Source organism: Vanellus vanellus (genome assembly GCF_965231255.1).
Source record: "Vanellus vanellus genome assembly, chromosome: Z".
Classification (NCBI taxonomy): domain Eukaryota; kingdom Metazoa; phylum Chordata; class Aves; order Charadriiformes; family Charadriidae; genus Vanellus; species Vanellus vanellus.
Genome location: NC_138908.1, coordinates 25,044,041 through 25,069,323, shown reverse-complemented (window position 1 = coordinate 25,069,323; position 25,283 = coordinate 25,044,041). Strand labels below are relative to the sequence as shown.

Below are 25,283 nucleotides of genomic sequence, written 5' to 3'. Positions count from 1 at the left end.
TTCCTGCAGCGGCGCCAGTGCCGCTTGTATTGAGGCAACTATCGCCTCTTCTTGACAGGGCGCCTGCCTCTTGTCCTTCACCGCAGCCGCCAGGCACGCTCCCAGCACAGCACAAACAGTAGCTTTCCCTTTTCTCTTTCTAGCTTTAGCTTCTTTGTGCAACACCACTATTCGGTTTATGACACCTTGCAGTTGGAACCAATGGTTCCGTGCTCAATCTCGTCCCGAGAGTGAGGGGCGAGAACAATACCTCTCTCAACAACTCGTTTAATCCTTGCTCTTGCCAGTTTTCTAACTTTATCAATTTCTTTCTAATGTCTGTCCATGACTTTACCACAAACTGAGTTTTCAACAGAACTTGTCTCACAGGGGTGGTGGGATCTAGCCTTGAATAGAGTTGCAGATTCTGTCGCAATCTGTCTAGCCATTTAGTGGGGGGTTCATCTTTCCCTTGATGTTCACTAAAAGCTTTATTTATATTCTGTCTCTAAGGAACAGATTTTTTAATTTCTTGAACAACTCTGGTGCGCAGATCCACCATATGAGTTTTATGTTCAGTGTCTTGATTAGTCCAGTTTGGCTGCTGTAGTAGCCATTTAATGTCTGCGCCTGGACTATGTCGATGTTCTCTCTCCTCCATTATGAAAATCCTTTTCACTTAGGGTGAACACACAAACTCTGCACCGCACTCACTCAAACACTCACTCAGTCATATAAAAGGGCCCATTACACTTCTCACTCACACCACAAGATTTTCCAATTAAAACAATAGCCAGTTACGTGTAACTTAAATCTTAAACCATTTGCCATTTACTACTAATCTGCACCAAGATAGTCAGACTGATCACAAATCTAAATTGGCCAATATAAGCCTTTTCTTATTTGTTTCTTTCTCTCCATATTTCCATACAATAGTCGATCAATTTTACTTTGTTCTTACCCCGCCTAGAGGGGTAATCATCCCGATACTTGATCATTAAACTTAACGGACTGTCTGGTGGTATTTGGGGGGGGTCTCACATGAGGTCCCAATCCACATCTGGTGGTATTTGGGGGGGGTTTCACATGAGGTCCCAATCCACCCATGGGATCAGAGGGCTTGCTCTTTCTCTGTCCCATCTTCCGGAGTGCCTTCTTACACACACACACACGCTCCCCCTATTCGTGGCCCAGTCCCTCGCGGGAGATGAGAACCGCACTACTAAGGGGTCCGCACTCGCTTCGTCCGGTGGGCTACTAAGTCCGGTGGACGTCTCACATTATCACACTCCGGGATACCCAACCCCAACCGAACGGATAACCGGCCTATACTCACGCGTTCCTGCGTCTTCGTTCGGGGCTTCGTGCACAAAGATTACAGGGTTTGCCGGCTTTCTTTTGCTTGTTGCCGAATTTAGGGTTCGTCGGTAGAGGATGTGATGCGATAGCACCCAGCCAGGGCCGCTGAATTTCAGCGGGGCGCCTCCCTGTATGGGGCTTCTCACCAGATTGCCTCCATCCGAGTCACGGCACCAAAATTGTTATAAGTTGATCTCACAAAATTGACGTGAGACAGAGTCAATTAAAATTTGGAGTATTTATTAGCAAGCGGCAGCAAGCAAAACAGCGCTGGGCGGCCCGGGAGTCTCACTCCACCGACGGCGCGCACTCAATGCAGCGGCTTTCTCAAATATATATGGTACTTTTTACATAATCATAAGATCTCTTAATACGGCTATACATATGCATAACCTATCCCCGCTTCGTATTAAAATTAGCTTTAAGAAGTCATTTTCATAAACTCCTCCTAACTGCGCTTGCGCAATGCTTTGTGGTGGTGGTCGCTGAGGGTCTTGAGGATGAAGGCTGCAAATTCTTCTTCATCACTTCAAGTAACCTTTTGTCCCTGCGCAGACTCAGTTTTTCTTTTTGGTCTCTGTCCAGACTGCAGGGTTGGTTTCAGCCGCCTTTCAAGGCCTTCTTTTATTTGTTATCAGGAGCTGTCCTTGGCAATGCCTCAAGACTTCTTGCTTTGTCCATTTTTTATCAGGCCTGTCTTTTAGGTTATGAATTACTACTAGTTAATTAGTACTATATCTTTGACTTAGTCCCCCCCCCTTTTTCTAAAGAGTTACTAAATTCTATAAGGATTCTTCATCTAACATTTTCTCAAAGTATTTATCTAAGTGCTATAGGTATCTCTAAAACTCTGGCAGTACTAAACGAACACCTTTAAAATTACACAAATTAACATCTTAAACACTAGTATTGCCAGTGGTCTTGGGGTGAAGGTTTCTTTCCTTCAAGTCTTTTCACAATTTATTATACATTGTCTACATAACTTGACCCTGCAGCTTAGTTTTGCCTGCACAATCATGCATATCTTGTTTACACAGTAAAATGTTGGCCATCTTGCCACCTCTTGTTAAGCAGTTGCCTTCTTGTGGAAATGTAAGTTTTTAGGTTTGGTGAACAAACGATACTGAGTTTATCACACTCGTAGTGGCTGGAGTAGCTTGTGGCGGGACAGGCGGCGGCGTGGCTTGTGCCGCTGCAGGGCGGGGGCAGGGCTTGCGCCGGGACGGGCGGTGGAGGCGCCTGTGCCGTTGCGGTGTGTGTGTGGGGGGGTCGGCTGCCGGTGGTACCGGTGCCGCTGCAGGCGGCGGAGGCGCCTGTGCCGTTGCGGTGTGTGTGGGGGGGGTCGGCTGCCGGTGGTACCGGTGCCGCTGCAGGCGGCGGAGGCGCCTGTGCCGTTGCGGTGTGTGTGTGGGGGGTCGGCTGCCGGTGGTACCGGTGCCGCTGCAGGCGGCGGAGGCGCCTGTGCCGTTGCGGTGTGCGTGTGGGGGGGGGTCGGCTGCCGGTGGTACCGGTGCCGCTGCAGGCGGCGGCGGCGCGGCGGTGCAGGCGCCTGTGCCGTTGCGGTGGGGGGGGCGGCTGCGGCCGGGCCGGGCGGGGCCGCGGTTTGCGCCGCTGCAGATCGCCGAGCGGCTGCGCGGGTCTGAGTGGCGGCAGCGCCCGGTCCCCCTACTGCTCTCCCTGCACCGGTGTTTCACATGAAACCACCCCTGCATCACATTCAGGAAAACTGACAACAAAAGCACGGTCTTAACAGGGCACCAATCCTTATCCTCAGAGCCCAGAAGGTTGCCGTGCCCCACCTCTGATGGTGTCACATTAGCATAATTATCAAAGGGCGAAGTAAACATTCCCCAGGTAGAACCGAAAGTATAATTAATCACAGAATCCATCACGAGAGGCCCGAGATATACAGGTAGAGCCCTTACCCAACTCATCGTGTTATACATCTGAATTGCGAACCACACCAAAACAGCACCTTTAAACCTTCACATAAAAAGCCAAAGAATAAATGAACTTTGAAACACATTTGGCAGGTTAAACCAAGCTGACTGCATTAAGGTCGAACAAAGCTGCTTAAAGGCATGATACAAGATTTCGTCTAAGAATGACATGATGCAAGCTGTCTGTTCTAATCTCTGAGCAAGCTGGAACTCAAACTATTTGGGCAATTTATCACAGGTCTGATCGAGCACTGCTCGGGCCCCACGTTGGGCGCCAATTAATCTGGCGTGGTTTAGGCCAAAATCCACTACTGGGGACCTGTGGCACCCCAGATGGAACCGACAGGTGCTCCCCTCTACCCTTCTTCAAAGAGAGGCAGAGGAGGAAAAAGAGACTTATGAGTTTAGAAGGAACTAAAGTACTTTGATGAAATATTATTAATAATATAAAAAGGAATAATGAAAAATACATACAAAACCGTATCAAGCTCCCGAGGTGACAATCACATCACCTGCTGGCACTGGGGCAGTCCCAGGCTGGACGCAGTGACGGACGGGAACTGGATTCTGGATCTGGATTCAGGATCGGGATCACAGGCAGACAAACAGAGTCCTCCTCAGACGTCGGCCGTTGAAGGAAGAGCTGACCCTTTGATCCCTCAGCTTTTATACTGAGCATGAGGCAGATGGGATGGAATACCCTGTTGGTGAGTTTTGGGTCACCTGTCCTGTCCGATCCTCCCTGCAGGTGGGACTCCACTATGCTTTTTCGCTTCCGACCCTCCAACGGGGCAAATAACAAAGTTGGTTGGCCTTGGGGGTTATAGCAATAAGTATAAACAGGAGCCTCTCTGCATACCATGTCTGGGCATCAGCTACAAACAATTGGTCTTATCACTCTGAGAGTGAACATTGTCTGCACAATATGCAGTTAATTTCAGTAGTTAGAAGAGGCCCAGCTAAGAAGTGAAGTTACTGAACAAAATTGGTTCTGTTTTACCTCAAACCAGGACAGTGACTCTCCAGCACGAAGTTCTCAACTACACCCAGTAGTAAGTGGTCCCCAAATCCCTCGTGCTCTGGGGACCACACCAAAGTCAGTAGATTACTCGCATGCTCTCCCTTTATGCAAGTAATTAAACTCCTTCCTTAATTTTGACTACAGCTCCAACAGCAGCAAATTCACTAAAATTACAAAACTACCACTCCCAGTTGCGCTAAGGCATGTCCAGTTTTGATAGACATGGGAGGAGACAGTTTGTCCCAAAAAAGAAAACCCAGGGTGCAAACGTGCGGCAGATACTAAGCAGGGGCGCCAATTTTCTGCACATCAGCCCAGGTCTGCCTAGTTATCGAAACTACTTAGTTCAAGTAGTACTTCTCTAAGTATCTCCCTGAGAATCTAACTACTTAGACACCTAAGCACAAAATTGACTGCCAAAAGCTGTCCATCTTTCTGTTGCAGCGCTACGTTCTTGCTGTCCGTTACTACAGGATTACACTGGCTCATAAGCTGCCCTTCTGAAAATACCCCGATCCAGATCTTTTATAGCATCCGTCATGAGTCTACACGTACCCATAACATTGCCAAGTCGCCGTTTTCATGCAACTTTTGAATATTGCTCTCTCTCCTGTAAACACTCTACCTGCCTCTCATGGTTTGGGCCAAAACGGCCACAAGGCAAGTGACAGATGCTCCCCGCTCCCTCTCTTCAGTAAAAAAAAAAAGAGAGGCAGGAGAGAGAGAGAGAGAGAGAGACATACGAGTTTAGAAGGAACTAAACGGCTTTAATGAAATATTAATAGAAAAGTAAAAAGGAAATAATGAAATGTATAGAAAACCGTATCGAGCTCCCAGGATGACAGTCACCTCGCCAGCTGGCCCTGGGGAAGCCCCAGACTGGACTCAGTGACGGATGGGAACTGGATTCCGGAGCTGCATTCAGGATCGAGACCAAATGCACACGAACAGACAGAGTCCTCCTCAGGCGTCGACCATCGAAGAAAGAGGGCTGACCCTTTGATCCCTCAGCTTTTCTACTGCGCGTGAGGCAGATGGGATGGAATCCCCTGTTGGGCAATTTTGGGTCACCTGTCTAGTCCGCTCCTCCCCGCAGGTGCGACCCCTCTGCGCTTTTCCGCTTCCCACCCTCCAACGGGGCAAATAACCACGTTATCTGCCCTTGGGTGTTATAGCCCTAAGTCTAAGCAAGAGCCTCTCTGCATACCATGCCTGGCATCAACTATCAACACAGGTCTCGTCACTCTGAGAGTGAACGGTTTCTGCACAATAGGCTGCTCACTGCAGTAGTTAGAAGAGGCTTAGCTAAAAAGTGAAGTGACTGAAGAGAGAATCGGTTCCGTTTTACTTCAAACAAGGACAGATGCTATTTGTCCCATGATGTCATTGGTGGAGTACATCATGTCTGTTAAAAAGACAGAAAACAGGAACGGTCTGGGTGGGGAAGGCCGGACAGGTTACCCCTTTTGTGGTGCAGGATATGTCATACGCGTTTCTGCCAGGGCGTCATAAGTTATCTTTTGCAGTTGGGCACACAGCACAAGTTCCCACAACTCCAGTAAGTTTAACTCTCTGAGGGAAGGGATGAGAGAGAAAAGAGACTTACACGTTTAAAAAACAAATTAAATTACTTTAATGAAAACCTCAACCAAAAAAAAGAGAGAAACTAAAGACACATGCACACTATATCCACAACTGTATTAAGAGAGAAAAGATCCTTTTATTGTGAACATGGCGTGCGGGAGCCCAGGAGTCACAGGGGTTCAGGCACTAACAGGAAACGGGCACCTACAAGGACAGAGTCAGAAAACGCTGGTAAAGCCCAAAGGCAGGACGAGACAGGACTTGGTTCCCCTTCCTTTGGGAAACACAGCCGGCAAGGAAGGGTTTCTAGCCCAGCTGGCATTGAGCAGGGGGTGGTTCTGGCGCCTTGTCTCCATGGGGAACGCCCTTTGAGACTGTGCGTCTGCAGGGATGCACAGTGCGCCTGTGCCACGCAGCAGGGCTCCGTCGGGAGCCCCTGGGGAGCTGCCATGGACTTCTTCCCAAAGCCTGCACGGCACCATCCCTGGCCGACCCTTGCCAGCCCCTTGGACTGACTTAGCGCAGTTTAAGGAGTTGGGAAAGATGGGCAGCAGAGCCTGGGACTCACCTGGGCTTCTTCACCATCTGGACCTTTCTTCTTCTCTTCAGTCGCAGTCTTCTTCCTCTCTTCCTTCTTTTTTCTTCTTGTTTACATTCCATCTCCTCTTCCCAGGCCTCTGGTCTCTTCCTTTTGCTTTGGTTTTCGGTTTCCTGGAGGGAGCCTGCAAACCTTTCCATCCCACAGTGGATTGGAGAGGTAAAGCCAGGATCAACTGGATCAATCAGTTCTCCATTTAACCCAAGCTCACTCCTTTTACCTTTGTGCCTTTGAAAGGTTCTTTTGATCTTCTGCACATCGCAGGGACTCTGTCGTGGTCTCGGGGGCGGTTGGAGGAAAAGTGGTGGTTGCCTAAACCAGAAATGTTGGCGTTAGCAGGTGGCAAGGGATGCCCTGGAGGAGTAAGCAATTTTTTGGCAAATTGCTCCCTTAGCTCTCTAGAGAAGGTGCCTTGGGCTGGTTGGCATTAGCCCTTTCTTCCAAGGGCCTCACTTTCGAACACAACGTTCTCACAGGTGTGTGACACTCTGCTAATTTGCAGGGGCCATTCAGCAGACACCCTGCGGTCCCCTGCGGGCAAGAAAAGGCTTGCCCACTTCTTTCTCCTGCCGTTTCTTCTGCCCTCCCGAGACAGAACTCTGCAGATACCCCTTTGGTGCAACACCCCCTTCTGCGGTGGCAGGCTTTGCTTTTGGAGTCTGTCCTTCTGCAGGTATTTTGTAGGTATTTCCTTTGAATAAGCACATTCCTAACGCATTGGAGAAACCACCTTTCCACTTTCACTTACACTGCCCTGTTCTGGGGGATAAAAAAAAACCATACAAAGCCACATGGCAATGAATGCTGGGAAGAGGCACAGCAGCTCCTTGGACTCATTAAGACATACCCTCCTCCACGAGACACATTGTTGCAGTGTTTGTGGACCTGCCATACCTCTGCTATTTCCAATCCTGCCTCCGTATCTGCCACTTCTACTTCCTTGAGGACTAGCAGAGAGGGTGGTGCCTCCAGGAAAGCTTTTGCCTGGTGCACCACGGCTGCTACCCCTGTACCTGGGGGAAGGGCAGCCCCCTCCTCCTCCTGCTGCTGCTGCTCCCTCCCGCTGCAAAGGAAAACAGAGTAAGAGCCCGTCAATGGAGACCACCAGCCCAGCGCTCCCAGAGCCTGCCCTGCCCTGCCCTGCCTGCAGCGTGGTGCGATGGGGCAGGACGGGCAGGGGGCCAGCAGCTGGAACCGCGGCTCTGGCTCAGCAGTTCCAGCTGGGATGCTCCTGAGAGCTGGCATGCCACCATGACAGCCCTGCCCAGCCCTTGCCCTGCCCTCCTCCTCCAAGCTGTGGGCAGCAGCAGAGGCTCCGTGTCCCCGCAGAACCAGGTCCAGCAGCCGCTGCCCAGCGGGTCCCCTTGCTCCTCCAGGTGACATCCTCCCTTGGGCTGCCACACCTGCATAGGGACACTCAAGGGACAAGTGAGCATGGCTCCTCCCGGCTCTGGCCGAGGAGCAGAGGCCAATTTAGTTCTGGGGACGGAGTGAAGCAGGAAGCACCTCAAGCGCTCCGCAATGTCGAAGGGTACCAAGGGCTGAGCTCTCTCCTGCTGCAGCGTGATGGGCACAGACTTCCTCCGGGTGAAGGGCAGCAGCATCCTCAATTCTGCAGACGTGCCGCTTGCAGGAGGACAAAAGGCCCTCCCTGCCTTTCTTTCCAAAACTTACCTGAGCGGTGATGTCCTCCTTTATTGACAGATGGGGCAAGCAGCGGTGCTTGCTTGGGATCATCCTACAAGAATCAGAGAGCGGTTAGAGAGCAGCCTCGCAGCAGAAAGGGCCACTGGCAAGCTGCCAGGCGGCACCAGCAGCCTGAGAGCATTAGCGGTGGGACTCTCTGCCTTCTGGGGCTCACCCCACTCACCACACATCCTGGCACAGCCAGCGGTGGGGGAAAGGCCATTCTCACCTCTGCCTGGACCTCTAGCAGCTTCTCCAGGCTCCTGGGATTGAATGTCCTCCACTGGGCAAGAAGGAGTGGAAGAAGCTGAGCAGCGATGCATCTGCTGCTCGGCTGGAAGAGCAGTGCTCAGGGACAGAAACACTCACAGCGTGGCAGCGGCTCAGCTCCTTCTCCAGGTGCTTGATGGATGGGAGGCAGCTCACCCGGACTCTCTTGTCTCCTTCTGGTGTCCTGTGCACCAGGAAGGGACAGGGAGGGAGCTGGGTGAAGCCCAAGCTGCCTCTTCTCCCCTCTCTTGGCATTGCAGCTTCTTCTGCCCTTCCCTTCTGGGCACCAAAAGGTGACCAGGGGATTCAGGATGTAGAAATGCCCCTATTCCTATGTGCCAGCGTGCTGCCTGTTCCCTGCCCAGGCTCTGCTCGGAGGGCAGAGGCCATTCACAGGATGCTATGGGCCCAGTTGGGAACCTCTCCTGCCCAGTCATGGGACGTGGCACCATGACTCACCTGAAAGTGGCAACACAGGAGCTGCTGGGCCAGGAGAGGATGATGGAGGTCCCATCCTCATCACTTCCTTCCTTTTCTGCTCTTGCTGCCTCCTTGTCAGCACTCAGCACCCACAGCTGGTCCAGGGCCAGGCAGAGCTGTGGGCGCAGGGTGGTGCCACATCTGAAGAGCGGAGAGGCAGGCAGGGAGCTGGAGGTGGAGCCTGCCGGAGCCCTGTCCCCCGCCTGCCGTTGGGGCAGACATGGGTGCATCCAGCAGCAAGGTGCCCCCGGGGGCTGAGGCTGGTGCCAGGGTGTCCCTGCCCCGCTGCCAGGGACAGGGCTGGGGGAAAGGCGGCTGGGCTTGCAGGCACTTACTGCAACTTGGCAATGAGCAGCTTCTGCTGGAGGAGGCAAAGGCACCTCTGGCTTCTCTTGCAGCCCTGGCTCAACCACACATCCACGCTCAGCACCGCCGTGCCCTTTCTGAGAGGCTCCCTGCAGAGCAGAGAGTGGTGGGTATGTGAAAGGCTGCTGCTGTGGGGCCCGGCCATGCCCACGTGTCCCCGAGCCCCAGGGAGAGCCCACCTAGAGCCACAGCAGCAGTTGGCCTGGCCCATTCCACCCGGGACTGGAGGACCCTGGCCGTGCCCAAAGGACACGGCCCAGGCAGCCACAGTAAGGATGGGATGCGGGGTGCTGCTGCTGGTGCTGCTTTGGGCCAGCACAGCTCCATCCTGCTGTCTCTGGTGGCTCTTGGCTGCAACTGACAAACACTGGGAGCTCAACGGAAGCTGGGTGGTTACCGGGAGGCACCGGGGCATGGCTTTTCTCCACTATGGCCATCTCTGTCTGGCACGGGGGAGCCCAGAGCAGGACACAGCAGAGAGCACCCATCACCTCCCTCCATCCGCTGCCCACTTACGGCTAGCGTCGTCTGCGCGGCTGGCGCCGCTTGTTGCGCTGTGGCTGTCCCTGGCAGCCCGCGAGGGTCCTGCGGCGCTTTGGACAGCGTGCTGCTGGAGGCAGCCTGGCCGTGGTGGTGGTGTGCCCCACCAGGCCTGCGGGAGATGGATCCACCTCCATGGGCTCTGTGTCATCTGCGGGGGGATCCACCTCCATGGGCTCTTCCTCATCCCTCTTCTCTGGTGGGTCGACCTCCATGGGCTCATCTCGCCGGCCAGGGCTGCTGCTGCTGGCACCAGCCCACTGGCGTTTCCTGGGCTGGGGAGGCATCCTCAGGGCTTCCAATGAGCCTCTTGGCCCTGGGCCCACTCAATGTAGGCACTGGTGCCACCCACTGTGGGCACTCGCCTCCCTTGGCCGCCTCCTCCTCTCGCAAGCAGGCTTGGCGTGAGTGTGCCTGGCTGCTGAGCGAGCTGTGGGCCAGCCACAGGGCTGCCTGCTTGCCTAACGGCCAGCCGGTGATGTCACCAACGGACGTTGCTGTGGCTGGGAGGGGGGCCCCTGAGGCCCTGAAGGCCCCATTGAGGGCGGCCCTTTTGCTTCCAGAGAGAAAGGCTGCCCCTGGAGCAGTGGGTCTGCCCTCCATGTCCCCTGGTGTGCCCTGGGCTCCAGCCCCCTCCTTGTGCCAGGCCTCAACAGGACAGCGGCCACAGTGTCAGAGGGCCTGGCCTGGTGCATGCTGCTGCGCAGGGGTGACAGGAGGAGTCCATTGTAGGGCCACCGAGGTCCTTGGGGCCTGGAGGAGGGGTGTTCAGTCTGCGGACGGGAAGGCCCATGGCGGGTTGCTGTCCCCGGCCGGTTCTTGCCTCAGCTACCCAATGGGTGGTTGAAGATGACGCCAGACTCACCCTGGTGTTGCACAGAGAAGATCTGCTGCTTGGTGGGGACTCTCTGTGCCTTCAGAGATGAGGGAAGAGAACTCAAGCACAGAGCTCGTTGCCTCAGTGATGTCATGTCATGTTCTTCATCAGCTGAATCAGTGCTTTATGGCTTAAAGAGAGACCTGGTGACATCCAATAAATTTAAAAAAAAAAAAAACCAAAAACAAACCCAACCCCCTGACCGTTCCAATATTTCCATTTCATTTTGATAAGATTTAACTTTGTGCTTTCTAGTTGTGGTGTGAGCAATTCTCTGTGCCGTTGCTTTCTTAGGCAGAGCCTTAGTGCTTAGGTACGTGTGTGACTTATTGAACCAGTACCAGAAAAATGATTCCTTAGAAACACCTTATATGCAGCCTGTTTTTCTGCATTGTTCAGGAGAGGCAGCTTCATGATGGAGTGTGGTGAACTGCTTGAGAATTCTTCATTGGAGTGCCTGCCTTTAGAGCAGCAGCTCTCTTAAATGACGGAGCTGTGCGGACCCTTCTGAGGCCACAAACAAGTGCAGGCTCAAGCGATGGAAATGCTGTATCTACGTAGTTCTTAGTATTCCACGCTTCGGTCTTGGAAGGCTGAGACACCTGGAAGAGCAGGTGCTCTTTCCTATAAAATACCCCCAAACCCCTCACCTACTAACAGCCTTTTTCTTTATGAACTTGATTGATGATGTACTGTGATCTTGGGTTGATTCCCCTATGTGGAATGACTAAAACATGCGGCTTGTATTTGAAGGGCTGGAATCTGAGCACAATTTGCTGCAAGTCTGAAGTGCCCCTGAGCAAAGGGAGCCACAGAAGTCAGGGCTGCAGCACAGGAGGGAATCCACGGAGCATCAGTGGGTGGGTGGCAGCAAAATTTTTACTTGTGTGCTGAACCCCCACCCAGAGATTTGCGAGCTACAGCTGGCTTGTGGACTGGATGGTCTGGCACTACTTGACTGCCGGTTAAGATAGCAGACCCTCTAAGCAGTTGTCGACCTCTGAGTAGGCAGGTGGGTAACATGCCAGCAAGAGTGTTTGGGGGAGAAGAGAGCTGCTGCATGCACGCCTCTGGGATTCGGCTGCCCGTGGCAGGAGATGCGTGAAGTTGGGTGTGTGTGCTGTCACGGGCAGATGCTCAAGGGCAGCTAAGAGCGAGCTGGAGCGCTCTGCTTTCACCCGGGAGAGAAAGGCTGCTGCTGAAAGCACAGGCTGGCAGGATCCTGACGGAGCCAAGGAGCAGAAAGGAAGGATTTAAACAATGGGGGAGTGCTCCTTTCAGCAGGGATGGCTATACCTTGGCACTTGGTGAGCTTGGTTTCATTCCTCTTTCCTCCATTGTCTCTCTCCTCCTTCTTTCCTCTCTGTTGTTGCAGCTCCTGGAAGTAGAGGGAAAAGACAGCTGTTGAGGATTGCCTTGGAGCCTTATCTCAGGAAAGCCTGAGCATCAGGTTGGCAGGTTTCCAAGCTGCTAGCCGTGCTTCCTTCCCATGAGCCCAGGACACAAGCCTTGGGGAGCCGCGGCTTTGCTTCCAGTATTTCTTTGTTCCCTGAGCACGCGTTTGCAAATTCTGTAACCTTTTGCCCTTGTCCCTCCGCAGGTTAAGGTGCAACATGCTGACTTTTGATCTGCCCATCTTAATCTCTCTCCTTCTCAGCAGCATTCCTGATAGTCTTATTTCCACAGGTTGTGCCAGTCTGGAGGAGAAACGTTTCCTTTTTGAGCTCAGGCACATGATCTGAGGACGCTCACCATTTCTGACTGTGCCTAATGATTTAGGTTCTTCCTGAAGACACCAAGAGGATTGCTGTGTTTGTCGCTCTGTGTGTCTTCATTGCTACTCGTACTCACAAAACAACTGGACCAAATTTGGGATCTGATGACTCAGGTTTCGACTTGCAGCTTCTTCTGCTTCTTCGGACCCTTGTTGCATAGGAGTTCCTGTGCTTTTGCCTTCTATTTGGTGCACACAAGCAGCGTATTGGCTTTGTGATCTGGGCATTATTGAGCATTTATTGTTCAATGTGGGCAAGCGTGACTCCCAGGGCCGTGAACACTTGGAAAACATGCTATGCAGTATTACCTGCAGGGTGTGGCAGACTGACCCAAATGATTCATGGTTTTGTTAATCCTTATACCTAGGAAAACAAATGTATGCAAAAGAAGGCCAGCAACACCAGAGTGTGAGGGATGGCCTTAAACGTGTGTTTTCCCATGAGATGTGACTTCTGTGTAGGCACCTAGTTCCAGGTACTGCAAATTTGTGTAGAATTTCTTGGGGAAATGGCTGAGCTGCTGCATCTGCTCTTGAAGTGTCAGCTGGGAGAAAAGGCTGATACTCTTGAGGAACACCGAGTAATATCAGGTTGAGACCAATGAGTTTCCATTTGTGTGGGAAAAATAATACTTTGCATTGATTGAGCAGTTAGAAAGCTGCTAAGAAAGGACAATCTCCAGAGTGTTTTGAAAAATCATCACTTAGAATGCAGCTTAATGAAAATTGTCATGGGAGACCTGGGCTTAGGCCCACAAAAGTATGTAGGTATTGAAGAAGGCTGGTGCAAGAAGCGTTCCTTGCTGGTGGGTTGCCATTAGCCTTGCGTCTGTGGAGGTGGTCGGCATGCGTTCACACAGCAACGCAAGCCAGAGCAGCTTCTCGACTGCTCTAATTCTCCCCTGGGTTGCCTCCAGCGCTGGGGGTGGAACAGGAGAGCTGTGGGCACTCCGCACTTCCCAAGGACTTCAGAGAGGCCTGCGGAAGAAAGGGCTCTGCCAGAGCAGAAAGGCAAATGTATGGCAATACTCGATAGCTTTCTTCTGTAGGAAGAAAGGAGGCAGTGGCAAATCCCGTTGCTCCAGTTACCACCCTTTCAACAGAGACCCTGAGGAGGACTGAAGTGTGCTGCTCTGTGCCAGTGAGGATTTGCCTGCAGTTTTGGATATTCTGCTTTTACAGGCAGTATGTGCCTCGTACGTTTATTGTTACAGATGAGAGTTCTGCTGCGACTCTGGTGTTACTGGAGAGGGGGGATGTGGCACTGAAACACTTAGTGGTGCTCCTGGGCCCTGTTTTGAACTAGTTCCTAAAAAATGTGTTTTTCTTACCTCTGCTGGAGTTTGTCATGTTGAGTTCACTACTGAAATCCCACTTCAACATCCCTTTCAATGTCACAGGTAGAAGAGCCCAAGCAGTTCTCGCTGGTCCCTCCGGCAGTTGACTTCAGAAACAGGTCCTGTGTTTTGGTGAAAGAAAGTGTTGCTTGAGGAGGTACGTGCGCTGTGTTGGTGTGAGTTGGGGTGGGGAAGATGGGAAGCAAAGTAGAGACTGAGCTGGGCTTTCTTAGGAGAAGGAGAAATGCCTTCAGCTCTGTGTTGGGTGCTAAACTCTTAAAGAAGATGCTGCTGTGGATTTTCTTGAAAGGCTGTCCATTAGGAGTGGCCTAGAGAGGAATGGTATTTTGTAAATGACTCTGGAAAGAAGCCAGAGGAATAAGAACAGTGTCATGGTTTTGCTGCATTTTGATAGAGATTTACTTTAGTTCTGCCCTTAGTTGCTTATAATCAAAAATGCCGTTCTGACTGAAAGCACAGCGGCATGATAAGGTGCTGAGAAGTCTCTGGCTAATTCTGCAGGTGGGTCGCTGGTAGCCTTCCTTCAAAGGAGGTGTGGGAGAAATGTCTGTCTGTGGGGTCGGTGCGCTTTTGGGGAGGGGAGAAGATACCTCTGCCTGTGCAAGAGCACCGTCCCTGGCAAAGAGGTGCAGGGAGAGTGCCTGACCACCGCTCCTGCTGTGGACTGTAGCGTCTCCTTGTCTTTGTACCTACGCTGTGTGTCATTTTTCAGATTGAGAAATAAAACTCTCAAGTTCTGAGAGCTTTTTTCTCTGCCTGCATGACAAAGTCGTGTTTCAGCTTGAAACTCATCTGGTCTGTGTCTGCTCTGCCTGAAAAGACACCTGAAAGGAGTCTGCAGAGTTGGCGTGCCCATGGGGGAGATACCCAGCTGGCCCTTTGTGTGGGGTGGATGGTGGCGGATGCCCAGAGCAGTGGGCAGCAGCAATTCCTGCTGTTGGTACTTAACCGGGAACCGCTTTGGTAAAGGGGTGGAGATGGTGCTTTCTGTGGCATCTCTGGGGTCTCAGTCTTGCAGCGACACCTTTGACGTTGGAGGGGTGGACTGCTATAAGCTAAGTAAGCAACCTCTGACAAGACTGCAGGGGTAGTCCTTGTGTGGCAAAAAGCCTGGCAGTGTTTTCATGGAGCTCTGCCCACTTGCTTCTGTGGTCTACGTTATCAGTGCTACCCGCAGTGCTGTTTCCCTCCCCCATGAAAACGGGCGTTCTGCAGGACAGGATGTTTTACCTGCTGCGGTGTGTGATGCCTGGCCCTGGAAAGATGAGGCCAGATAGAATTTCCCCGGAACAAAACTGGACTGGGTCTGCAAAACTTGCTCTGTGTCAATAAAAACTGAGAGGACTAAATAGCTGGTAAGGTTTGATTATGAGCTGTAGCACAGAGTTGATACTGGAGGTATGATTCTCTATGGCTGTTGTGGTTTGGGCCGGATTGGCCACTGGGTGGCAGGACAGATGCTCTCGTCAACGTGTCTTCAAAGAGAGGCAGGAGAGAGAAAGAGAGACTCAGGATTTCAGAAGGAACTGAACTACTTGACTAAAACGTTAAGAATAAAATAAAAAGGAAATAATGAATATATACAAAACTGTATTGAGCTCCCAGAATGGTTTTACGTGTAATAGTGGAAGTAGAGATGTGTGATTTTGTTGCTGTTGTTTTTTTTATCCTTGAGGACAGGCATAACAGTGGGAAATACTCAAAGTAAGGTGAAGAAAACTGAGCAGTTTCCACTAAACTAAAAATTGCAAGATCAGCAGAAGAGAGAGGAAATATTTCTTCTATAGCATAATTGTTATGGGTCTTTCTTAGCAGCCCTAGATTACAGTCCTTTTATTCAGCAGCAGAACCTGCACCTGTGTCATACATCTGGTACGTGTCCTGAGGATGGCAACTAAGTATAAGCACAGCAGAATTGTACCCCATGTCGGGGTCATGCTGACTGAGCTGAGGCAGTCTTCCAGAACATATAAGTGAATTTGGGGACGTCCCTGCGTGTTGGAACTTCACAGTATTAATGATTCGATCAATGGAGTTTGAGGAACGTCAGCAAGTTTGTACTACTTTCTCTTCTTTATTGACTTTATAGAACAGCACTGAAGTTATTCATATAGATTCTTTAGGCAATTCAAATACTTTCACTGAATGACAGAAAGGCTGAGGTTGGAAGGGACCTCTGGATGTCATCTTGCGATAGCCGCCTGCTGCAGCAGAGACAGCCAGCGCCGCTCAGCCAGGGTCTGGCTCCATCTTCTCTGCAGCCTCCCATCAGGCTTTTTATGCATTGATCAATTCCCCTGCGAGCCTTCTCTTCACCAGGCTAAGCGGTGCCAGCTCGCTCAGCCTTTCCTCAGAGGAGAGATGCTGCAGTGCCTTTATCATCTTCACACTCCTTTGCCAGACTCTCTCTCCAGTCCAGCCCAGGACACCATCAGTGCTCCTGGTGGCAAGGGCACACTGTTGGCTCATGATCAGCTGGGTGGCCACCAGGACCTGCAGGGCTTTTTACGCCAAGCTGCTTTCCAGCCGAGCAGCGCGCCAAATGTGCTGGTTCCTGGGGTTGTCCCTCGCCAGGTTCTGGACTTCACTTCTTTCTCCTGTTGAACTTCTTGTGGCTCCTGCCTTGGCAGGGTGTGAGCATGGGGTGATGCAGAGGGCAGAGCCAAGTGGTGCAGACTCTGAGCAGGAGGAAGGATTTGGGTGCCAGTGTTGCAGGGCATGACGGGGCAGTAGAGGCTGGTAGGAGAGCAGATCCCCGGGAGGTGGGGGCAGATGATGTGGTGAGGAGGAGACCAGGCATGGGACGTTTGGCAGTGGGGCATGGTCCAGCCCTGGAGTCCCCCTTCTGACTGAACCGTTGGCCGGCATGTGTCCCAGCTGCTGGCCTGGCCCTGGTTTTGGCAGCTCCTGGGGCCTTGTTCTAGTTGTGCCGGCGGGGTGGCCTCTTGGGTGGCTGAGGTGAATGTTGGGAGCTGCTGGCCCTCCTCTTCGGGCCTCGCCGTGGCCCCCCACGGGAGAGGTCCCTGCTGCGGCTGGGAGTAGAGGGACCTGCAGCAACCTCCCCTGGATCGTCATGCAGCTCCTCCTGTTCCCCGTTGGTTGGAACAGGGGCATCGGGCAGCTGCCGGGAGCCCCATGAAGAGCAGCGGTGGAGGTGTTGGGTCGCTCCTCTTCATCGTCTGCGGCAGGGCTGCGGGAGGTGGCTTGGCCAGGGCCAGGAGACCCCCTTCTGGAGGCAGCAGGAGGAGGGACAGCCACGGGGCTGCCCTCCCGCTCCTCGGCAGCATGGCTGTCCTCGAGGCCCAGCAGACGGTGGGCCTCCGCGCTGCAGCGTTGCACGGCGACGTTGATAAGCTGCTGTACAAATGTCGCCGCGCGATCCTGGAGGCTGACCTGCAGCAGCCGGACCAGGACCTCTTCGTCCAGACCAAAGAAGCCCAGGACGGCCAAGATGAGGTCCTCCATCACAACGGCTGCTGAAGGCTCCTCGGCAAAGATCAGCCCCAGCTGCTGTTGGAGCCAGGGCAGAAAGCGTTGGAGGAGAGCCGGGTGGTCGTCAAAGAGGAACGCCCAGGTATGGGGCTGGAGGCCGCCCACCAGAGCCCTGGGCACCGACTCCACTGCCAGCGGCTGAGGTGTTACAGAGCGGCGAGGGGGGCTGTGGGTGTCTGGGTGCCTGGGCGCTCCTCCGGCCTGCCGGGTGCCAACTGGTGCGGGGGCTGAGGCAGATGACGCGATGGCAACCTCTTCGAAGTCATTGTCTGCCCTCACCGAGTGCACGATGGATCGCACTCTCCTCTTGCAGAGAGGGCACTCGGGCTTGCTGTTAGCCCAGCGCAGGATGCACTGGTAACAGAATTGGTGGAGGCATGGCATGGCATAGGCGGCATCGTCCCAGCTGTCCAGGCACACTGGGCAGCGGTTGTCCAGGTCCATTGCCATGCTCTCCACTCGCTGCATCGTGCTAGGGGCAGCTGGGGGTGACCAAGTGCTCCCTCCCTGTGGCGCTGCAGCAGCCAGTGTCAGGCTGGAAAAGGAAGAGAGGCCACGGTCACTGGCTGGCCTGAGGAGGGGTGGAAGAAATGCCCAGGTCCCTCAAGAAAGAAACCCTCCCAGCTCCCCAGGGTGCGATGTCCCCACACAGCTCACCTGGACTATTACCCATTATTGCTCTTCCGTGTGTGTGGTGGTGAAGCTGCAACATTTCCTCCTATGGCGATCAAAAGAGACTTCAGGGCCTTGGGACGGTTGGTAAGGGGATGTGGGGCACAGGTTATTTTTTCCTCTTTCCTTCCAGTTACAGGCAGCGACATTGGAAGAAACATACAGACAAGCCCAGTCTATTAATAGGTGGCTCCATGGCTGGTGTGACCAACAGAATTTTGTTTTTTTTGATAAGGGGATGGCCTACACAGCACCAGGCTTGCCGGCGTCAGATGGGATTCACTTGTCTCAAAGGGGGAAAAAGGTCTTTGCTCACCAGCTATCAGGGCTCCCTGACAGCGCTTAAAACGAGGCTTGAAGGGAGAGGGGGACAATATCAGGCTTACCTGTGACAAGCTGTGAGATGACACGCCAAGGTTAGAGGGACAGGGTGCTAGCGAGGGCCCACAGGCTGTTGCTCTGAGATGTGCTGGCTACGCTGCAGGACACCTGAAGTCTTCCAGCGATGAATCAAGAAGGAAACACCAAGGAATGAAAAGGTGTTCCTCTAAGAAGGTGATAAGAAGGTGCCTCAAAAGGAGGCAGACACAACAGTTTTTCTCCTAAAATCACCGACTGAGAGGGTAGGACTGAATCCCCGTGGGTGGATTTACTCTTAGTCGCTTACAAAGTATTTTCAGTGACTTTCTGGCACACCGTGAAAGTACAGTGGAAAGAGAAAAACCAAAGGCAAAAAAAATACCGGTAGACCGTATAACACACAAAAAGATCATTTAATTTCTACTCATGGCTTTCACCAGGAAGTGAAACTCTAATCAAGTATTTCCAAAGCATCTTAGCCAAACTGGGAATCCCTCCCACAACAGATTCAGTGAGTTCAGCTGAGCCTAAATGGAACCCAGCAGCCGCACCGTGCTGGGAAAGGTCTTGCGCATGCCCATGCACTTCTCCTCATCAATGAAGAGTGTGTTGGCTTTGACGGCCAGGTCATGCTGCAAGACCGACTTGGTATGAACCAGCATTTGCAGGGTGTCCTCGGTGTCTCTCAGGCGCTGCTGGAGGCTCTGGACCGTCTCGTTGATTTTGTGGACCTCGTTGACAAGGCTGGAAAACAGCAAGAAACCCTGGTTAACAGTGCCATCGTGGGGGTGGTTTCTAGCGTGGCATTGCTGAAGGGCCCCTTGGTCACAGGATTTCCCCCTTCAGCGTGCTCAGACTAACTCAGACCCCCCGTTTCTGGCAGACGCATGGGAAAGCTGAGGGCAGAGCTCCTCCAGACCTCAGCGGGGAGGCATGGTTAAGTCTGCTCAAAGGCTTTGGCAATGCGCAGCCGCCTCTCCCAGAGCAGCTCGGGCCAGCAAGAAGAGGGATGAGCAGGTGTGGTTTCCTGTTCCTGCTTGGTTTGGGGGGTTTGTTGGCTCCCCCTCCTGGATTTCCCTGTGCAGGCATCCTCCCCATGCCCACAGATGCACACAAAGAAAACAGGACATCTGGGAGAGGCTAAAAGTGAATGTGAAACAAGGGGAGGATGGAAAAAACCCTTGTTGTACGAGATGCTGCAAAGGCTGTGGGGCTGGGTTTCAATTGCTCTGAAAAGGCTTCAGCTGGAGTCTTGCCCAACGGGCTCCCAGGAGGGGTGAACTTTGGGGTGCCTCAGAGGGGGTGCTGCTGGGCGCTCAGGCCAGCCTACTCCTCCACAGCTCCTCGGCGTGCAATCCCAAACAGACCACTGTGTCCTTGAAAGGATTTCCAGTGTCCTCGGAGAAGGTGAGGACAGCCCTTTCTGCTTCTCCATAGGGGGCACCCTTCCTTGCAGTTCCCCAAAAGGAAGGGCCTAAGGGATCTCAGCAGGATCCTGTTGGAGAGTAAAGGGCTCGTCCTTCAAAACTGAGCACATCCAACTGCCGGGAAGCAGGCTGGAGAGAAGATGGGGCTTACCCAAGCGGGAAGAATCCATCCCCTCATGGGGTGCCATCAGGCTATACCCGGCCATGGTGTACAGCCTCCTTTGTGGGCGCAGAGCTCTCCCAGCACCCAAAGGCTGCAATACCTGCTCATTGCTTTTGATTATAGCAGTGCGCTTATGGAAGGACTGTTGAAAGAAAAGCCCATGCTTAATTTTTCATGCAGTGCTACCCCCGGGTGCTACCAGCCGTAACTCCTCAAGGAGCCCACCAGACCCACGCTCCTGCCTTACCGCAGCTGGGCAGTGTCCCGGCACAGCTCCACGTTTGGTCTGCGTGTGCGCTCGTCCAGCCGGCTCTGAGCCACTTTTAAGGGAGGCCCTTGGTCTTTAATGGCCTTTTGGATGGCTTCGATGGTCTTCTCCACCTGGAAGATTTCCTGCAGCGTCTGGCGTAAAAAAGAAACCCATGCACAAATTAAAAAGTATCTTCTCAAGTGACAACATAATTACCCTTTCCTCCTGTCCATCTGCAGAACAATACAAGTTCAATAAGCAGACCCTGGGCTCAGACCCCTGTCATTCTGCTACACATCAAGGCGCAGAGCCAAGAGTAATTTTTCTTCAGGGAAAAACCTCTCTTGGCTCTTGCTGTCACATCAGAGGAGGTTTTGGAGCACTGATGGACCTATTGAATTTCCAGCTTCCCAAAATTACCGCTTGCTGGAACTAATCATCCATCAACAGTAACTCAGAGAGGGAAGGTTCTTCATGGATCCTCACTGAAAGACGTGGCATCAGCTCGCAGTGCTGCAAGCCCCGTCTTCCCTCAGTTACTCAATACAGTGTCGGGCACGTCTCAGGAAGCTTTCTATGAGACCCACAGCTCTGAGGCAGGTGTCCATCACTGATTTCCACTGACTCTGCTTGGCAAAGCAAACACACGCATGCCCATGCAGCAGCCCCAGAGCACGGAGAGTGAAAGCACGTCCTTGGAGGAGAAGCAAGCCTGCAACCCCCCCAGCAGGCAGCCCAGCAGAGGCCCAGCAAGGCCGTTCTGGAGGGCAGCCAGCGCTTCTGAAGGAACTACCAGGAGATGCAACCAGCATTGGCATTTTCTGCTGGCAATCCCTGTGCTCCCAGGCTGCCAGTGAGGATGCCCTAGCAAAAACAGAGCCCTTGAGATGAAATTACGGTGCCAACTCCTAAGGGTCCCACCTCAGGGGTGTCACTAGGAAGTGACAGTGACACACCGAAAGGGAGGGGTTCCGACTACCTTGGCCAGGTGGGTCCGGATCTTGCTCTTGGCATCGGCTGTCTCGCTGATGCGTTTGGTGAAGGCGATGTTCACCCTGTTGAACTGGCTCCGCATCTCGTTTGCCGCCACCACCAGCAGGTTCTCGATGTTGTCCCGCAGCTTGGAGGAGGCCGCCCGTTGGCTCTGTGAGCGGAGGATGTTGTCGTCTGTGATCTTGGCCCAAGAGTCCGGCACCGAGATCCTTCAGGAGGTGAGGGGGAAGAAGAGGCCCCGGTAAGCCCGTAGTGCTGAAGCTGGACGTGGGCAGGCATGAAGCCTGCCTGGGAGCAGCACTGATTAAATGTATCTGAAATCTCTGTCTTTAATTTGAGCATAGGTTGTGGTTTAACTCTGGCCAGCAGCTAGGACCACACAGCCACTCTCAATGGAGGGGAAAGAGAAAGAACAGGACTCACGGGTGGAGATAGAGACAGTTTAATAGAACAACAACAGAAAATAAGAATGAGAAGAAGACTACGAGTAAGGGTAAGAATAAAGGTAAGGTTAACAATAACAATAACAGTAAGAATAACAATAAGCAGAGAGAAACGGTCCCACTCAGGCAGCTGTCTCCAGGCGGGATGGACGTGCCTTGACAGTGGGCTGGGGACAAGCAGCTCCCTGCCAGGGAGAGGCACCGTGCATCCCGGGCACAGCTTGCTGCTGGCGTGCCGCCCAGCGTGCACTCACGTGGCATCAACCCGCTCCACCGCTGGGTAGTAGCTGATGCCGTGGGAGGTGCTCCTCAGGTGGTGACACTTGTCATCGATGCGGTGGGCCGCCTGCTTGTGGGCCAGGTCCCTCTCCAGCTCGTGCTGGGCCGCCCTGTTGGACCTTCAACATGCAAACAACAGCCATCGCTGGGGATGTTCAGGTGGAAGGGCTTCCTCCCCGCTCCAGTTCCCCGCAGCTCCCTCCCACGCAGCTCTGTCCTCCCATGAGCATCACTGCCCACTTCCCGGGGAGCCCGCCTGGCTTTTCCATCTGCACGGTGTGGGGAGAGGTCGGGGTCCGCTGGGGGTCCACATCACAACTGCAAATGCACATCAGCCCTACGGCATGACATAAGGAGCTCCTCCTTACGCGAGCTGGGCTTTGGCTTCATCCAGGTACCGCTGCATCTTCTCCTGGCACGACCTGATGACATTGACTTCCTGGGTAAAGGACACATGGCCCCATCATCAGTGTCTGTACTCAGTTGTCCTGATGCCACTCGTCCCCTCAGACCTCCCCAACCCTGCACACAGCAAGAACTTGCCTGCTTGTCTTTCTGCCCAGAGTAAACAGGCAGGGAGTGGAGAAAGTGCCCCCAAACTGCGTGCATGTCTTTAGTGCACTACTCCCTGAAGATGGTCACAGAACCCCCACACGCTACACAAACACGCAGCTGCTCTTCAGCTATTCCTTCCTCTGTACGGCCAAGTCATACCCACACGGCGTGGGCATGCTGCTGCCTGGGGGAACCCCATCCCCTGGCCCAGCAGGTTTTGGGGGGGTTGAAGAGCTGAGCACCTCCCCAGCGGTAAGGAGCCAGGTAGGGAAGAAGGCTGCAAAGCCTCAGTAGGGCAGTTTAGGTAAAACTGGCTTTAACACATGATCTGGGTGGCCCAACTTACCGTGAAGAGCTCTTTCTCCACATCATCATGGACGAGGTCAATGCCCATCCTCTTCTCCCGCTGAAGCAAGCACTGCTGAGCGACCTGTTGGGGACATGCCATCACTGTTGGGTGCAGGGGCAGGACTCTCTATAGAGAGAGTCCCCATCTCAAGAAATGCAAGAAAAGAAATTCTAGGCGGGCACAGAGGGGACACCAGGGGAACAAAGTGCCCAGGGCGGCTGCTTCAGCTGACAACAAGAAACCGAACTGCACCGTATGCATCAAATCAACATGAGGAAGCACGCGTGTCCCAGCTGCAACCAGAGCTGTGGCACAGGCACCTGTGTCAGCCTTGATGCTGACCTCCCCAGGGTGTTGTAGGAAGACATGGGCTTCTGTCTCCCAGTCCAGGAATTTGGATGTTCCGCCTACACAAATATTTGGTTAAGCAAATAGAATTGTGATGAGCTCATAACGGGCTGATAGGGGATGCAGCAGATGGGAAGACATTGCAAACTTAACTTATGGTCTCTTCATAAAAACTCTCTAGGTCTTGCGGAGCTGCAGTGGAACTTAGACATTTGAATGGCTGCAGTTGTTCCAGCAGTAGGCTACAGCTTGCAGCCCACTGGACAGAGTGCTTACCTGGAGAGGGGCCTCCGTCTCAGCCAAGGCCCTTTCTAGTCTCTTCTTCATGTCTGTGAGCGTGTTGGTCTCCCCGATCATCTCATCCAGCTCACGGCAGAGCTCCCCTTTCCAAAACTCAATAGCATTCACACGTCCTCCCAGGCTTTTGGTGCTTTCTTCTTGTGTTTTCTTTGTCTGCTGGTATTTATCCCCAATCATGCGGGTGGTATCAACTCTCAGAGCCTCCGCATTGTGCCGGGAAGTCTCTGACTCTTTGTACTTGGTCAGGTTGGACCTGTACCAGTCGTCAGGGGTGTAGCGGGTGAAGAGGGTTGTTCTGTTGGAAATGTAAGGGAGTTTCTCGCTGGTGGTCATCCCCTGGGAAGTTTTGGAAAAGGGAGCCAAAGCTGGTTTGATGGCATCTCTTTTAGAGTAGGTGCTGGGCATCCAGGGGAGGCTGGAGCTCTGAGGCAACGGGTAGTACGGGAAACGGTCCTTATAGCTGGAAGCCATGGTGTTGATGGCAGGCAGAACCTTGGCACGTCTTGCCGTTAAGCGAGAGCCGACAGCCTCCATTCCTGACCACTGCTCTTCAAGTACTTGTCCTGCACAGAGGAGGAGATAGAAGACAACTTCCCTCAGTCAGCACCTGCACTTGCCTTCCTTCTTACAGCAACACATGCAGCTTCTAACACAAACAGCAACGCACACAGCACCCACAGGTCACCTGTACAGGCCTAAAACTCTTGAAAGCAAATGCCTTCTCACAGCACCCCAAGCATTTGTATCTGGAAAGGGATTTGAATTTGTTTAGTATCTAGCCTCAAGTATTGAAATGCGGAGAAAAGCAAAGCATGGCTGCTCAGGAGAATGACAGATATTAGCCTTCATTCTCCTCAAATCTGTCAATCCCGTGAAAGTGTAGCTGGTGATTGTCTTGTGTTCATTGGCTTCTTTTGGTTGGCGTATGTGCTGATCTTCTAGTACTCCAGATGTCCTTTTCTCTTTCAAAGTGCCCTTTCCAGCCCCGATAGCTGCGCCCCTTTGGACCAACCCAGTGTGATTGGTGGGTCAGGGACTCAATCCTCACCCCCCACCTTCACTTGCATTGATGCTTTGCAGATCTATATCCAAATTTGACCCCCCTCCAGCTATTTCAGTCTCAAGAGAACAGCCCTCTCTTGACTTGCAAAGGAAGAAAAATGCCTACGCCTCACCTGACGTAAAATCGATGCACTTGGAAAGGAGAAATCCCAGACAGTCTTTTCAGAGGGGTGTGTAAACAGCAGCCTTGCAGGAGCCCTAGGAGGAATGGCCACACGTGAAGATTTTGCTACCGAGAACTGCATACGGCATTGTGGGTGCTACTGCTCTTTTCAGATTCAGGGTATCAGTCAGTTGTTGTCAGAAACATCATGCAGAGGGCCAGCAAATGTCCCTAACACACCGCATCTGAGGCCAAACCCTCAGGAGGGGACTCAGGAGGTACCCCATCCCCTCCCCACGGCTCCCAGCCTGGCTCAGAGCCCAGTGAAAGGTGAGGACACTGGTGTGCTGCAACAAGATGCCTGGGTGGGAGTGGGGTTTGACTCAAAGCATGTGCTCAATCCCATCTGTTACAGCGTGAAAGCCACTTGAGTCCTTCAAAAATGGGAAGTTTGCATAAAAAAACCTTTCCCATAATGGTACATACTCACCCGAAACCTCCAGAGGCTTGGGAGTGCCCGGGAGGGCGGCTACTCCCTGCTGTGCTGTGGGGTTCGGTGGCAGCACTGCCAGACACTGCAGCGTCCCCAGTGCCCTGTGTGACACAGAACCAGGGCAGCGTTGCCAGGGGCGCAGGGCGCTCAGGGACCGGGTTC

At 53.0% G+C, this 25,283-nt stretch overlaps 1 protein-coding gene across 1 annotated transcript; it reads right to left on the bottom strand.

Moving 5' to 3' along the window:
* Positions 1 to 18,883: 18,883 nt before the first annotated feature.
* On the bottom strand, positions 18,884 to 23,997 carry LOC309683173 (tektin-3-like; the record flags this gene model as incomplete). Its single annotated transcript, XM_082497374.1, has 7 exons — positions 18,884 to 19,100; positions 20,194 to 20,348; positions 21,176 to 21,398; positions 21,887 to 22,030; positions 22,280 to 22,350; positions 22,813 to 22,896; positions 23,440 to 23,997. The coding sequence occupies 7 exons, from the start codon at positions 23,995 to 23,997 to the stop codon at positions 18,884 to 18,886; spliced, it is 1,452 nt and encodes a 483-aa protein (XP_082353500.1).
* Positions 23,998 to 25,283: the final 1,286 nt, after the last annotated feature.